Here is a 15,916-nt window from a genome sequence, read left to right as displayed (position 1 = left end):
ATCATTACACTATCTGCCTGCAATATGGACATCGCACGTGTGCCTGTCCCGGAAACCAGCGTCTGTGCCCCACCTGCTCCACACCCATCACCGAGCCTGATGAACCACATTCCTACTCACCTAGGTGTCTTCAATTTCAAGGCCATCACACTCCCTTTGCAGAAATATGCCCAGTTTGGAAGCAACGGGATGAAGCTTGCGCCAACGCGGCCAAGAAGCAGCGCCTCCAACACAGACAGCAGTGGAAGGGTCTGACCACGTCACACCCGATAATTCAGTGGAACTGCCGTAGCCTCTCCACAAACCGCACCCCCTTACAGCGATGGCTCCTTACGCAAACCACACTACTTCACTTAATCCTTCTACAAGAAACAAGGCATACCAAAAACATCCCAGGCTACCGAGCTCTGCACGCCGACCCCGCCGCGCCGCTGTCGTCCGTTTATATTCGCCGGGATATCGCTGATGAAGTGGAAGATATTCTATCCACGTTACCTCCATATTTAACAGCCCTTTCGTATTACCCAGACCATCCGAACCCACCTCTCACACTTGTAATCTCTACAATCCCCCAAATTCTACCACAATTATCTCTCCTCTCTTTCATTTTCTTCGATCCTTTCCAAACCACCGTGACATTATTCTTGGCGGAGACTTCAATGCCCCAAATACCATCTGGGGTTACCCAAACACTCTGCGCCCTGGCCGCCTTCTTCACGCACACACTATGCAGCAATAATATACACTCATCAATACACCAGACACACCCACACGAGACGGAAACGCGACTCAACGTCATACAACGTCTGACCTCACCTTTCACCATGGCCACAATCTTCCAGAGACTTGGCAAGTTATTCCGGACACCCTCCTATTCGACCATCACATAATTGAAATTAAACCGACCCTCACTCACAAACCCAAGAAAACGCATCACCCAGACTAACCGGGACCTTTTTCGTCGCCTGCGAAACCAGGAGTGAGCTCCCAACTATGATGTGTGGGTGGACTCGCTACGGCGAACGCGGTCCCAGGCCACAACCACTACAGAAGCTAACCCTCCGTCGGACCACCCTGACCCACACCTCATGCGTATCTGGAGAGGCCGTAAACGTCTCCTTAGTCGCATCAGTACTCAACCTCACAACATCCAACTTAGACAAACCTTAGGCACACTCAACACTGACATACTAATTCACTGCTCCCCCCTGACAGAACAAATTGGAATCGCATATGCGATTCGATCAATGATACTCTTCCCTCCACACTAAATCAGCCTGGTTGTTCCTCCGGTCCCTTCTTGGCCCTAAACCTGCTCCTATCCCCACAATACAAAAGCATCTCTCCGAGCATGGTGCTACTTCCCTTCTTCAACAGGTCACGGATATGTACATCCCTCCCCCGCTTTCTTCCCTGCACCCTGAGTACACAGGGCGTCCCAATAGCGATCTGGACAGCCCCTTCACTCTGCCGGACCTGGAACGAGCCTAGGCTCAAAAAAAGGGTGGTACCACTCCGGGTGTGGGACCACATCACTTACTCGCTGTTGAAGAACATGCCTGATTCGGATAAAGAAGTTCTTTTACACAAAATAAATGAACACAGGACCACCGGCACTCTTCCTGTTGAATGGACCTCTTCCATCATTACTCTCATACCAAAGCCCGGCAAGCCCGCCACACTCTCCAACCTGCGACTCATTTCACTTACTTCCTATGTCGGAAAAACCATGGAACGCATGGTATTCGCACGTCTTACGGATATTCTCGACGATATTCACTTCCTTTCACACAATCAGATTCGTTTCCGCTCCCACATGTCTACTGAAGACCTCTTTCTCCTTCTCCAGGAAACTTTATTTCAACCTTCGAGGTGTCAAGTTAACGCACTTGTCACTGTGGACGTCCGCAAGGCCTTCGATACCTCACTTCATGACGCTATCCTCTCCCCCCTCGAAGACACCGGCTGTGGATCCCGACTCTATTGTTACGTTTCTTTTCTCCGCTCTCGACAAGCTCAGTTCCGACTCGGGACCACGTTGTCCCCGCCCATCGCGCTCACCCGCGGAACACCTCAAGGTGCCGTGCTCTCTCCAACCCTCTTTAATCTCAGGCTAGCCACTCTCGCAAAATCCTTGTCGGAGATTTCGCACCTACAGTCAATTCTCTATGCTGATGACATAACCCTTTGGTGTACTCACGGCTCACCGGGGGAGGTGGAATTCACATTACAATCCGGCCTCAACCTCATTTCCGAATTCCTTTCCCGCCCTGGTATGCAAGCGGCTCCAGAGAAATCTGTCGCTGCTGCTCCTTTCCGCTACAAAGTACCAACGGTCTGTAAACTCCCTCCTTAATCTCACTCTCGCCGGTACTCCCATCCCCCACACGTCATCCTGCCGGGTTTTAGGCCTTTCCCTCCAAGACCAATCTTTCGCCCGCGCAATACAGTCCACAATCACCACATGCCACCAAGTAACTCACTTAGTCCGACGAGTGGTCAAGCGGCGCGGCGGCCTCGACGAATGCAGAGCCAATCAACTTGTAACAGCCTTTGCCTTGAACAAAATACTTTATTCCCTGCCATACTGCACACTTACGCAGACGCAAATGCATCGCATTCAATCGGATTTAAACAGTCTCTATAAAGCTGCCCTACATCTTCCGACACACGCATCCACAGCCAAACTATACGCAACAGGCCTATTTCTTCCCCTTGCAGAGCTCTTGCGCCTCCATAGGGATCGACAACTTGGCCGCCTATCCAGCTCTGCGCAGGGTCATTGGCTACTGCAGCGGGCTGGCATCCGGCCCATTGACTTTCCTCTGTACACCCCTCAACGACCTCTTCCCAGCAATCTCCGCTGTGCCCCTACTCCCTCCAATATGACCCCACATCTTCATGAGGGACGACGACAAGCCCGCGCTCACTTCCCCGAGCCTTTTCCACCGGACACTGTCACATGCTACGTCGACGCAGCGTATTACCAAACTCATGGCTCCACTGCTTGTGTGACAATGCCGACCCCCCTTGGCATTCCCATCACTTCCACCGCTGGCCCCTTCTCACTTCCTACTTCTTCTCTATCCCTTGAATTGGCCGCGATCGTTCACGTGACGCACGAACTAACCCTTCTTCCTCCCTCTCCTCGGTATCGCATTTGCTCAGACTCCATGGCAGCAATCAGGGCTCTTCGCGACAACAGACTTCCCGATAATCTGCATGACGACCTTTCTGACGCTCTCTCCCTTCTCTCCCCTGCTTTGGTCACTGTGGTGTGGGTGCCAGGGCATGCGGGGATTATCGGCAATAAGCTCGCTCATGAGCTTGCCCGCGAGATTAATAGCTGGGCGCCGACAATCCTCTGGCCTTGCCCGGCCATAGCGGACGAGGCACACTTTTATAAGAAAACTCTGAAGCAGCACTACATACACCTCCGGCATTCATTGCAGACGCTTCCGCCACCACACCCTCGTCTCTCCACTGTCCAAGTACGCACCCTCAGGGCCATCCAGCTCAACACCTTGATCACTCCAGCACGCCTATACCTTTATCGTTACCGCTCAGACCCCTCATGTCCCAACTGCCCCTCTACGTACGCAAATGTAGAGCACATCATTTTCTCTTGCCCCGCGGCCCTACAATCCCCTCACTACCCTAACCCCCCACCTCCCCACTGGCGGGTGTGGTTGGCGTCGGCGGCCTTCACTGACCAGCTGGCCATGGTCCTCCTGGCGGAGGAATATCTATAGGTCTTAGTCTGGCTTGGAACAAAGTCTTTCTCTCTCTCTCTCAGACCCCGCCAAATTTTGGCGTTATTTAGGCCGTGCTAAAAACGAAATAACTGTGGATACCATTCCTGTGGGGCAAGTAAGAATTCTTGTAAGCATGAAGAAACGTGCACTATGCTACAACAAATTTTCTTCACGGACATTTTTTCCACATAACTTCCACAATATCCACATAACTGCCATTCCTGTGACCAATGCCATAGAGATTGCCAATCCTTTTAAACATACACGATTGATTCAGGGTCTCTTTTGCCGCAGAATGTAACTATATCACTGGCAGGAGTGCTTGAAAGTTGCTCAATATTAACCCTAAGAAATCATCTGGGCCCGATGCCTTTCCTAACGCGTTCTTAAGGCATCACGCTGAACAAATATTTGGCTTCCTTACCCACATATTTCAATTATCAGTTAATTCTAGCGTCATACCTCTCGACTGGAGTAAGGCACGCGTTGTCGCGATTTTCAAAAAAGGCGATCTCTTGTCGATAAAAAACTACCCTCCTGTTTTGATTACCAGCACTTACTGCAAATTATTAAAACGCAATGTTGCCAACTACATTTATGAGTTTTTGGTGCAAGAAAATGTGTTGTCGTCATACCAGCATGGTTTTAGAAAGAATATGTCGACTGTCACGCAACTTGTGCCAACTGTTCACGAGTTCTGCCATGTTCTTGATGTGTCTGGCCAAATCGGTGAATTATTTTTAGAGTTCTTCAAGGCATTTGACACAGTGTCCCACGCTAGGCTTATGCTTAAATTGGAATGTCTAGGACTCCCATCCAGAATTGTTCATTGGAGAAAAGCATATTTGCATAACAGAACTCAGTTTGTTGAGGTGCGTGGATGCTTCTCCGATGTGTTGCGAGTTGCATCTGGTGTTCCGCAGGGCAATGTGTTAGGGCCAATGTTGTTTTTAATTGATATTAATGATTTAGTTACCATAATTCCAAAAGAAGTAGGTGTGAGATTGTTTGCGGGCGAGTGTGTAGTTTTTAAAGAAATATCGTCTAGAACCGAGCAAGTTTTGCTTCAGAAGACTTTGCAGTCAATATATGAATGGTGCCAGTAGTGGGGCAAGCAGCTAAACGTGGAGAAAACAGTACTCTTACGTATAACAAGAAAGAAGCCACCTACTACATTTTCGTATAGTCTTCGTAATAATTCAGTCTGTCAAGTTAACAACTACAAATATCCGGGTGTCACTCTAACTGATGAACTTACATGGTCTAGTCATAATTCAAGCATTTGTACTAGAGCACTGCACGGGCCGATTTTTGCGGCCCGGCCCGGGCCCGTTTTCACATTGGGCGGCCCGTCCGAGCCCGATCAAAACTTTTATGGCGAGACCCGGGCCCATAATCTACGTTACCCGCCCGGCCCGGCCCGCCACCCCTTTGCCTTAAGCCCGAGCCCGGCCCGAGCCCGACTCGAAACCGGCCCGAACCCGGCCCGAGACTGAAAAAAAAAACATATTTTCAGAGTTGAGAAGCCCGAGAATAACTCGCAGAAAGCCCGAGCCCGGCCCGGGCCCGCGTCAAAAAACCCGAGCCCGGCCCGGGCCTGGGTCAAAAAGCACACGCCGTGCCCGAGCCCGGCCCGAGCCCGTGAAAAAACTCCTCTACCCGGCCCACGGGCCGGGCCGGGCCCGGGCTTTCGGGTAAGCCCGAGCCCGTGCAGTGCTCTAATTTGTACATCTGCGCTCAGGCAACTTCGGACTCTGAAGAGAAAACTAAAAAATGCTCCTATAAGTACAAAATTGCTAGCTTATAATGGTTGTGTTAGGTCGAAGGTCGAATACGCAGCGGTCATTTGGGATCCTCATACTAAAAAAGATATTTCAATATGGCAAAGAATTCAAAGGAAAGCAATAAGATTGATTTTGTGAAAGTATAAAAGGTACGATTCGCCATCTTCACTCATGCAACAACATATTTCAACATTGGAGGCCCGTCGGAAAGTTTGTCGCTTAGCCTTTTTGCACAAAATTATTTCAAGAAAGGTAAATATTAATTTGTCTGATTGTGTTAAGCCAGCCATTAGAACGAAAACAAGGCGATTTCACCCACACTTACTAGCTCCAATATTTGCCGACTGAAGGATTTAAGCATAGTTATTTTCCCAGGACTGTTGCTGATTGTAATTTGTTGCCAATTGAAGTGTTCGATTCAGATAATGTTATCAGGGAAATAGCAGAACATTTTTTGTAGTCCTCTCCACTGTACAATACTGCTGCTGCGTGTTATGTTCGACTTGTTTGGGAATGTTGACGTACTTATTTGTTTTCAATGTACAGTCGCGATCAAAAGTTTGGAGACCAAATGTGCCGCAATTTTTCATTTTTGTTTCGCAGCCTGGGCATTCCGGCTGAAATCAAGTGCGCAAGCGTACGCGCGCTTGTTTGGCCAATGCAATGCATTAAACCAATTCCAGGCCACGCAGCTACGCTTGAATATATCTTAATCTTTTTTGCTGGTACCGTGGTCTCCAAACTTTTGATCGCGACTGTACATTACTTCGATGCTTTCTCAAGGCAGATTTAATATGTTTTACCTGTTTAGATTAAGAAGCTCTATAAATATGTTCTCTTGGCATATTCGTAGACAAACCTGCTCTTGTGCTGTATATAGTCCGCCTCCTGCTTGGGCCAGAGCTATGGCTCGCAGTATTTGTAAATAAAGTAATAAAACAAATAAATAAAATAAAAATAAAATTTCATTCACCGCTCAAACCGAGCCTACGACTTAACTCGTGCTAACTGTAATAACTAATAAAAATTTAAACAGTAAGAAATAAGTCGATAATGGGCAAATTGCTGAGATAGTTAAAGAAAACAATGATTGTTTCGCTAATACTTCATGGCAAAAGACATCATCAAGCTTGTCCTAAAATAATACTAGTGACGGCTTGGCCTCACGCATTTTTTCATCAGAAGGGCCCTTGACATTTGGTGGGTCTGGCGAATTGTATTGTAAGGTTGCTCTGTGATTTTTGCACATATATTAATTTGCACAGTGTTGCCAGGTTTGGCTATATTGTCACGGGTATAAACTATTTACAGAATGTATTTACAGGAGATAGACAGCAGCTGAGAACACAGAGAGGCTGTTGCCACTTCGTCCTCTTCTCCTTCGTCGACCTTGTCTGTTTTCCTCACCGTAACACAACCCCCGGCGGAAAAAGCACCGTCCCGGTGCTTCAGATGGGGCCATCGGGAAGGGCACAATAGGGCTTAAGCCGAGAGACGTGTACGATGTCGGGTGATGAGGAACCAGTTGGCACGACGGATGTCACTGGGATGATCTCATAGGTGACATTGGTCACTTGACGTAGAACGCGGTAAGGACCTTTGTAGCACGGAAGGAGTTTCTCAGAGAGCCCCACACGTCGGCAAGGGGACCAAATGAGTATGAGAGAGCCTGGTGCAAAGTATGTCTCACGATGGCGGCAATTGTAAGTGTGCTTTTGAGTTTACTGCGATGCCAACAAACGAGTACGGGCAAGCTGGCGCGCATGGTCAGCGTGGGCGATGGCATCGCGCGCATACTCGGTCTGTGAGTTCCGCACCAAGGGGAGCGAAGCATCCAATAGTAATACAGCGTCACGACCGAAGAGCAAGTAAAAGGGGGATTACCCAGCAGTATCGTGGCGTGACGAATTATAGGCGAACATGACATAGGGTAGCGCAATATCCCAGTCCTTGTGGTCGGGTGAGACGTATTTGGATAGCATGTCAGTGATGGTCCGATTAAGTCGCTCAGTAAGGCCGTTGGTCTGGGGATGATAGGACGTAGCGAGTTTGTGCTTGGTAGAACAGGAGCGTAGGATATCGGCGATGACTTGGGAGAGGAAAGTGCGGCCACGGTCGGTAAAGAGCTGTCGCGGGGCGCCATGGACTAAAATGATATCCCGGAGTAGGAAATCGGCCACGTCAGTTGCGCAGCTCGTGGGAAGCGCTCGAGTGATGGCGTAGCGCGTCGCGTAATCAGTAGCCACAGCGATCCACCTGTTGCCGGAGCTGGACTCAGGAAAAGGGCTAAGGAGATCCAAACCCACGCGGAAGAATGGCTCAGTTGGAATCTCGATCGGCTGTAAGTACCCGGCAGGAAGCACTGCTGGCTTTTTCCGATGTTGGCAGGACTTGCAAGCAGCTACGTATCGCCGTACGGAGCGCGGGAGGCCGGGCCAGTAGAAGCGGCGGCGCACGCGGTCGTAAGTGCGAGCAACCCCAAGGTGTCCGGCAGTAGGTGCATCATGCAGCTCCTGAAGCACGGTTAAGCGGAGGTGTTGGGGAACGACAAATAGAAGGGCAGGACCGTCAGGGTGAAAATTGCGGCGGTACAATATCCCGTCTTTGAGGACGAACCACCGTAACGATGGATCAGTGGGAGCAGAGTGCACTCGGTCAATGAGGGTCCTCAAGGTAGCGTCATGGCGTTGCTCGTGGGCCATGTCCAAAAGCTGGGAAATGGAAAGAACACTTGCGGAAGCATCCGTGTCGGCGTTGGCGGGCGTGGGTACAGGGTAACGGGACAAGCAGTCAGCGTCATTGTGTAGGCGACCAGACTTGTACACCACAGAATAGGAATACTCCTGTAGCCGCAAAGCCCATCGTCCAAGCCTCCCTGTGGGATCTTTTAAGGAGGAAAGCCAACAGAGGGTGTGGTGGTCCGTTACAAGAGAAAATGGCCTGCCGTATAAATAGGGGCGGAATTTTGCTACTGCCCACACAAGTGCCAAACATTCGCGCTCGGTAATAGAGTAATTCCGCTCCGCAGGTGACAAAAGACGGCTAGCGTACGCGATAACACGTTGACGGCCGTGCTGAACTTGTGCCAAGACGGCACCGACGCCGTGGCCACTGGCATCGGTGCGCACCTCTGTAGGGGCTGACGTATCGAAGTGTCCTAGAATCGGCGGGGTGGTGAGTATGGTGGTAAGGCGAGAAAAGGCGGCGGCCTGAGAGTCTCCCCATGAAAACGGCACATTTTTCTTCAGAAGATCCGTCAGAGGGTGTGCTATGGTGGCGAAATCTTTAACAAAGCGACGGAAGTAGGAGCAAAGGCCCACGAAACTGCGGACATCTTTTTCGGACTGTGGGACAGGAAAATCTTTCACGGCTCGAATTTTCTCCGGGTCCGGTCGGATGCCAGACGCATTGACGACATGGCCAAGGACTGTAATTTCACGGTGGCCGAAGTTACATTTCTTCGAGTTGAGCTGCAGACCGGCCTTGCGAAAAACATGCAAGTACAGCTGAAAGGCGCTCAAGGTGTGTGCTGAAAGTGGGCGAGAACACAATAACATCATCTAGGTAGCAGAGGCAAGTCGACCACTTGAATCGTATAGGCAATCAAGGGCGTCATCTATACGAGGTAGTGGGTAGACGTCTTTCGTCGTGATGCGGTTGAGGTGCCGGTAGTCGACGCAGAATCTCCATGTGCCGTCCTTCTTCTTTACTAGCACAACAGGTGACGCCCAGGGACTTGACGATGGTTCAATGATGTCTTTCGCGAGCATATTGTCCACTTCCGTTTTGATGACTTGGCGCTCCGAAGCTGAAACTCGGTAGGGTCGCCGATGGATGGGAGGATTATCGCCTGTATGTATACAGTGTTTGACAAGAAACGTTTGGCCTAAGGGACGGTTGTTTAGGTCGAATATATCCTTGAACGAAAGCAATAAACTGCAGAGCTGTTCAGCCTCCACAGGCGTAAGACGCGGGGCGATCATTTTCGTAATGTCGTGGTCAGTACAATTTGTAGACCGGAAAGGTTCACAGGACGTGTCGACGGCAAAAGTTTCAACGCAGTGAACTTCTAAAGCAATGATCGTAGCCAGGGTAATATCTTTAGGCAGAATTTGCTTCGTAAGCCCGAAATTCACCACAGGGAGGTAGGTGCGATTGTCTTTGACTCTCAGTATTGTATGCGGGACGGTAACGTTATGGCTGAGAACGATGGCAGTTATTGGAGCAGAGATGTAATCACCATCGGGAACTGGCATAGATGGCGCCATTTCGATGTATTGCAAGGCCTGTGGTGGAACAAGAACAAAATCAGTCGGTCTCAGGCGAATTTCGTGAGGTGTGGTAGGGTCGTCCAGCAGAGGCAGGTCAAGACGCACAGTACTTGAAGAACAATCGATGAGCGCTGAATGGGCAGAGAGGAAGTCAAGGCCTAGTATGAGGTCATGGGGGCATTGGTCAAGCAAAGTGAAAAGTACGACAGTATGGCGGCCGGAAATGCTCACGCGTGCAGTACACAATCCGACCACGGCCACCATGCTGCCGTCGGCGATTCGTGCGACCCGCGTAACGGCAGGCGTAACAGTTTTCCTTAAATGGCGGCGAAGGCGGCTGGTCATAATCGATATCTGTGCTCCGGTATCTATGAGTGTTGTGACGGGTGTGCCATCAACGTGGACGTCGAGAAGGTTACGTTTCGTAAACAGCGTCAAAGGAGGATTTTGCGGCGTATTCGACATTGCAGCACTACCCCGAGGTGCCGCATCGCCTAGTTTTCCGGCTGGGATGGTCCTGGGTAGGTCGGCGAGGGCGAGCGGTGAAACTGGGGCGGACGTGGCTGGCGACGTTGAGGCGAGGGCGAGCGAGTATAGCGGCGAGGAGAGGTAGCGGCGTCGGAAGCGTCGTAGAAGCGACGGGGTGAAGAAGTGCGGGGCGAACTTGTATTCCAGAACGTGTTTCGAGGCGGGGACGACCAATGGCTACGGCAGTGACGGAAAACGTGACCGATTCGGCCGCAGCAGAAACAGATCGGCCTGCCATCAGGTGTACGCCAGTCCGACGGATTCCGGGCACTGTAGGGATAACGGGCACTGGAGGGTGGAGCGCGATAGGACCGAGGCATAGGGGCAGGGCCGGGGTCAGGACGACTCAAGGAGCAGGCGCTGGGGAGACCCATATTAGCAATTTCCTGGCGAACCACGGATTGAATCAGCGATATCGTCTCAGCAGTGTTGGTCCAAGACGTCGGTTGAGGCGAGATAGGAAACGCAGCTTCGAATTCGCGGCGCACAATGCGGGTCACGTTTTCACTTGGTGGTGGCACGCTAGATTGGTCGGTTAGGTTGGTGCAAGAAGAGGTCGCTGCAGTATTTGGAAGCCGTGTACACTGATTATGTATACGGCGGCTCTTCGCCTGCTCGAAACGGCGGCATTCCTTCATGATGGCGTCGACGGTCGATAAGTTTCTGAAGACCAGAAGGTTGAATGCGTCGTCCGCGATACCCTTGATAATGTGGCCAACCTTGTCCTCCTCTGGCATTGACGTGTCGATTTTATGACAGAGGGCGAGGACGTCCTGAATGTAGGAGACGTACGACTCGGTAGTAGTTTGGGCACGCGTGGCGAGTTGTTGCTTGGCGGCTAGCTGTCGACCGGTCGGATTGCCAAAAACGTCGGACAGCTTCTCTTTAAACAACTCCCAGCTGGTGAGCTCTTCTTCGTGTGTATAATACCACGTTCTCGGTGTTCCAACAAGGTAGAACACGACATTGGCCAGCATTATGGTAGGATCCCACCTGTTCACCTTGCAGACGCGCTCGTACATCTTTAACCATTCTTCTACGTCAACACCATTGAGGCCGTTGAACTTGCCGGGGTCTTGCGGCTGAGGTAGAGCAACGTACTGGGTCTGCGTAGTCGGGGATGCAGCTGCAGACGCGGTGCCTGCCGCTGAATGCATGTTCTCGGGCTGGGTGAGACGTCCGCTGCGGAGCTCCGTGGCGAAGACGCGTACCCCGCACCTCTCACCAAAATGTCACGGGTATAAACTATTTACAGAATGTATTTACAGGAGATAGACAGCAGCTGAGAACACAGAGAGGTTGTTGCCACTTCGTCCTCTTCTCCTTCGTCGACCTTTTCTGTTTTCCTCACCGTAACAATATATAGCCAAACTGGCCTACAGGAAAGAAGTTTTGGCGTCGACTTGGACGAGTAGGCTATGTGGCTATATTTGGGCTACTGAAAATCTGCGACTTGGCTTTGTTTGGGCTATAAGTGGTGCCCTAATCCAGGCTCCAGAGGTGCCTCTGATCGGGTAGAAGCAAATCTCGAAGGCTATGTTTTAGCTGGCTGAGCCAGCCGCGTGGCTGTGCGTGTATGCATGCGCGAAATGACACCCCCCCCCCCCACCCCTTCCCATCCCTCTCTGCGCCGCCGTTTGAGCCGGTGGCTTTGATCTTTGATGCACTTAAACTTACACCTCGCTTGAGCGTTATGCAGCCGATCGCAGGACAGCGGGATGAACCTGAGAGTAGTGGGTTTTTCACAGTACACTGTACTAACATGGCTAGGCTCAGGAAGGGAGAGCAGTAACATAGGGTTGGGGCCGTCGGGCGATCATGGCGCCGATATAAAAGAAGGGTAGCACGGGTGGATGGCACGCCCCAGTGTGTTTATGGCCATGTATTAATTCTGGGTGAAGTATCGTGCCGGGCACAGCTTTCGACCTACTCGACTTATCTCGCGCGAAGCTTTAGTGCCATCTTCATTCTCCTGCTAGATGAATTTTTGTCCGTGCTTACATTCGAGATTCATTTCGATAGGTTGGACGTAAGATAGGATCCTCCTCCGAGAGGTGAATCGAAACATGGGGAAGTGGGCCAAGTATGCGAGAACGTATAAAAAAGAAGGGAGCAAGACCCCTAGCCAAATGTGGGTTCTGGTGCTTTTACTTCTAGATGCATGGTTTGCCCGTAATTTCACGGATGAAGAAACTCATTCTGCTATTATAGAAACATGTTTGCCACAATGACATCAGTGCACCACGTCACATGAACTTCACCCATCGTGTTAGCTCAGCTTGTGTGGTGTCGCGCTGCTGGCTTGAGGACGCGGGTTTGATTCCCGGCTATGGCGGCCGCATTTCGATCAAGATGAAATGCAGGAACACCCGTGTACTTAGATTTAGGTGTACGTTCAAGAACCCAAAGTGGCCAAAATTAATCCGGAGTCCCCCACTGCGCTTGCGCAAGACGCTAACTGTGTTTGGGTTTTGCGTCGGGTACGCAATTTCATCGATTTAGCGGGAGCCCCAAAAGCTGCCACAAAAGCTTTCGTCAACAAATATGGCGACGCCCATCGAAGCGACGGCTCTAACCTAGTGCCCAACTGGGCTCGATTCGTGGTAACGCGTAAAGTTCGTAAGCTAGAGAAGTGATTGCTGTTATCGCTTTCTCTCAACTAGCATGTGTAATGAAGACTGATTCATTAGACGCCGCTGATTCCGAATTCGATTGTCGATTTCATGGCTCGTAGACCTAACACGGATTGACTTGGCTGGGTGAAGGTAGGTAAAGTTGGTTACTCAAAACTAAGCGCAACAAGTTGCTTGCTGCTGATAGAATAAGTTCTAAATTGTAATTAAGCACAAAAATCTAAATTACTGTTCTTATCATGAAATGGTATATTTTATTTTCATATTTATGCCCCAGCGCTAACACCCACAAAGCTATTAGGGGCCCCCAACTTTGGGGGCCCCTATTCTAAAACTTTATTAGCACATCAACAAGGTATGCTTTTTGACAGTAATCGGTTTTCACAGCGTAACCACTGTTATCAATTTGTTGTTTACCTTTGCTCTTTGTGCGCCGTCACGGCTTTTAACATTTCGAACGAGTTACGTTCGGGACGTGCTCGTCGCCGAAAACGACTACGCGCTTCTTACTCTAGTATGCCGGTTTGCGCAGTAATCTTTTAAAGCTCCGCTTACACCGATTCAGACAGTGAGTGGCATTTGTTGTCTGTCCCTTTTCTTAACGCATGTTCTTGGCGTGCTAGAGACCTAAGATGACGGCCAGGTAGATGTAAATGGACAGTATATAGAGCACGTACCGGCTAATCTGGGACCGGCTAATTGAAAAAAAAAACCAGAAAGCAAGGTAGCACGATGAGAAAAATAACGCGAGATATCATAGCGCGGAAGACTGGTTTTGGCTCATATAAAAGGAAGCCGTGGGCGCGTCGCCGTCGCCGACAACTGGACAACTGAACTTGTTCTACGCGTTAGGCAGAGGTCAATTGAGAGGTGGATGATGCCGAACATCATTTTGCCCTCGCGACAGCTAAACGCAGAGTGTATAGTTAATATTACTGCAAATAATATTTGATGGTTGATGTAAATGGACAGAATATCGAGCATGACCAGCTAACCCGAGCCAAGCTGATAGACTTCTACGCCGTATAGGCAGATATGACGCGAGAGTTCGATGACGCTAAACATTATTTTGCGTTCCCGACAGCTAAAAAGCAGAGTTCGTAGTTAATATTACTGTAAATATCTAAAAATAATAAGTTAGTACTATCTGTCATAAAATAAAAGCACTGATTTCGCCCTCTGCAGCGATTCGCTGGAACTTAGCTTCCGGGCCCAATCAAAAAGTGTTCTGTGCAAGCATGATGTCGCTGTTGTTGATGTCAAGGGCTGACCGTCACGGCGGCACGGACATTTTGTTACCACGGGTTGTGCAAGAAAAGATTGCTGTATTTGAATGTCAAAATGTATGCTAAAATAAAACTGCAAATAAAAATGGCTATATTTGGCTACGAAATATTTCGTACTTTTTTATGTTTGGCTACATTTGGGCTACAACTTCTCTGGCTTTTGGCTACGCCGCCTCGTCGGACCTGGCAACACTGTCTCCCGCTGGCATGTGCAATGTTTCAGGCTGTCATGTTGAGTCACGGGCTTATAGAATTCAGTGCTTGAAAGACCGTTTCAGAAGCTCCGTCAGGACATTGCAAATTTCTCCAGCATATTTCTGCTAGCGCAATTTATTCCCGCAGATTGCTTTTAATACACCCAACACTTCGCAAATCTCCAATATTTTAGTCTTCCAGTCATCATTTATCCCTACAATAACTTATTTTATACACCTACCACTTTACAAATATTAAGTGTCTTAGTCTTCCCTTGAACATCGATTAGCACGTGCTATACGTGAGAATTACCTGGATGCCGCTAAACCCCACCTACAACATCAAATATTCTTCGGAATGGTTTCCTTGGGACTGTTTATCCGCAGCGTCCGCTAGCGTTCAACGCCCCATGTCGCAGAAAATCCGGCGTCGGCGTTAAGCATCGGCGTCTGGCGGAAATAATCATGGCCAACCACATCATCTCGAACCACACCGACCACACAGGCCCTCCACGTGGCGCAAGGCGTTAGTGAACAAAAATTGATTTTCTCAAAGTAAAATCCGTCAGAAAAATCGTAAATTACGACTTAACCACAACCTAAAGGCGTGATAGCGTCGGATTGTAATATGAATATACGAGAAAAAAATCCTGATAAGCAGCCAGGGATCTTTTAATTCTATCACGTTCCACTCTTAAAGGCGAAGCTTAAGCGTCTTCCAATTCTGATGGTGTTTCCCTGCACATTAGTTCTAGGCAACATTGAGCGGAATGTTGAAAACCGAGGCTTTCTAAATTTTGGACACGCGCGCGCCTCGGGGCCACCGCAAACAATTATTAAAACAATAAAAAAAGGTCCTAGGGCCTCCACATTTTAACATAAGACGGTTGAAATTGCTACTGTAAAAATGTCTTCCCAGCAATGCATTTTGTGTGTCAAAGTGAAGCCGGCTTTAAGGGGAAGCTGGCTTTCCCACGTTGTGTGTTGCAATGAAGCCTACTCATAAAGAAAAATGTGATTCGAACGGAGCCCATTAGCACTGTCGCGTTGCGCTCTTAATGGCGAAGCTTAAGCATCCTCCAAAATTTTGTCATTACTCGTGAATCTCGATGCACACGGTATAGTTCTGAAGCGAATTATTTTTCGGAGCTCTAAAGCGCAACTAACACTACTTTGGTATTTTGAAAAAAAAACAATAAAACTGTCAGCCCTTCCACTGGGGTGGAGACGGAAGACCAGCGAAGCTTTACTATGGTGCGAATTATGTATTTCCATTTATGACTATTAAGATGTGATGGTGTAATTAGTTATTTGAACTATTAAAGAATGAGAAATATATTGTTACGCTGCGCGGTGGAGCAGAAGAGGAGATGAAAGATCTGCGCGTGTGTTATAAGATGCCTGACTGCCTGCGATCTCGTCTCTAAGCGCCCTCGATCATCTTGTAAATAAACCTATCTCATCC

The 15,916-nt window shown here is 49.4% G+C and overlaps 2 protein-coding genes across 2 annotated transcripts in view; one reads left to right on the top strand and one right to left on the bottom strand.

The window, feature by feature from the left end:
* The window catches only part of LOC119441376 (alkaline phosphatase, tissue-nonspecific isozyme), a 123,485-nt gene that overhangs the window by 72,770 nt on the left and 34,799 nt on the right, over window positions 1-15,916 (bottom strand). The window lies entirely within an intron of this gene.
* LOC119439940 (uncharacterized) lies at window positions 1,556-3,737 on the top strand (the record flags this gene model as incomplete). The annotated part of the gene is given in 2 exon segments (XM_037704902.2): window positions 1,556-2,299; window positions 2,301-3,737. Coding segments are annotated over 2 exon segments (2,181 nt in total), but the record flags the coding sequence as incomplete, so codon positions are not given.

This window comes from Dermacentor silvarum, chromosome 2, assembly GCF_013339745.2.
Source record: "Dermacentor silvarum isolate Dsil-2018 chromosome 2, BIME_Dsil_1.4, whole genome shotgun sequence".
Lineage (NCBI taxonomy): Eukaryota > Metazoa > Arthropoda > Arachnida > Ixodida > Ixodidae > Dermacentor > Dermacentor silvarum.
Note: the sequence above shows the minus strand (reverse complement) of the source record. Positions and strands in the feature narration are given on the sequence as shown.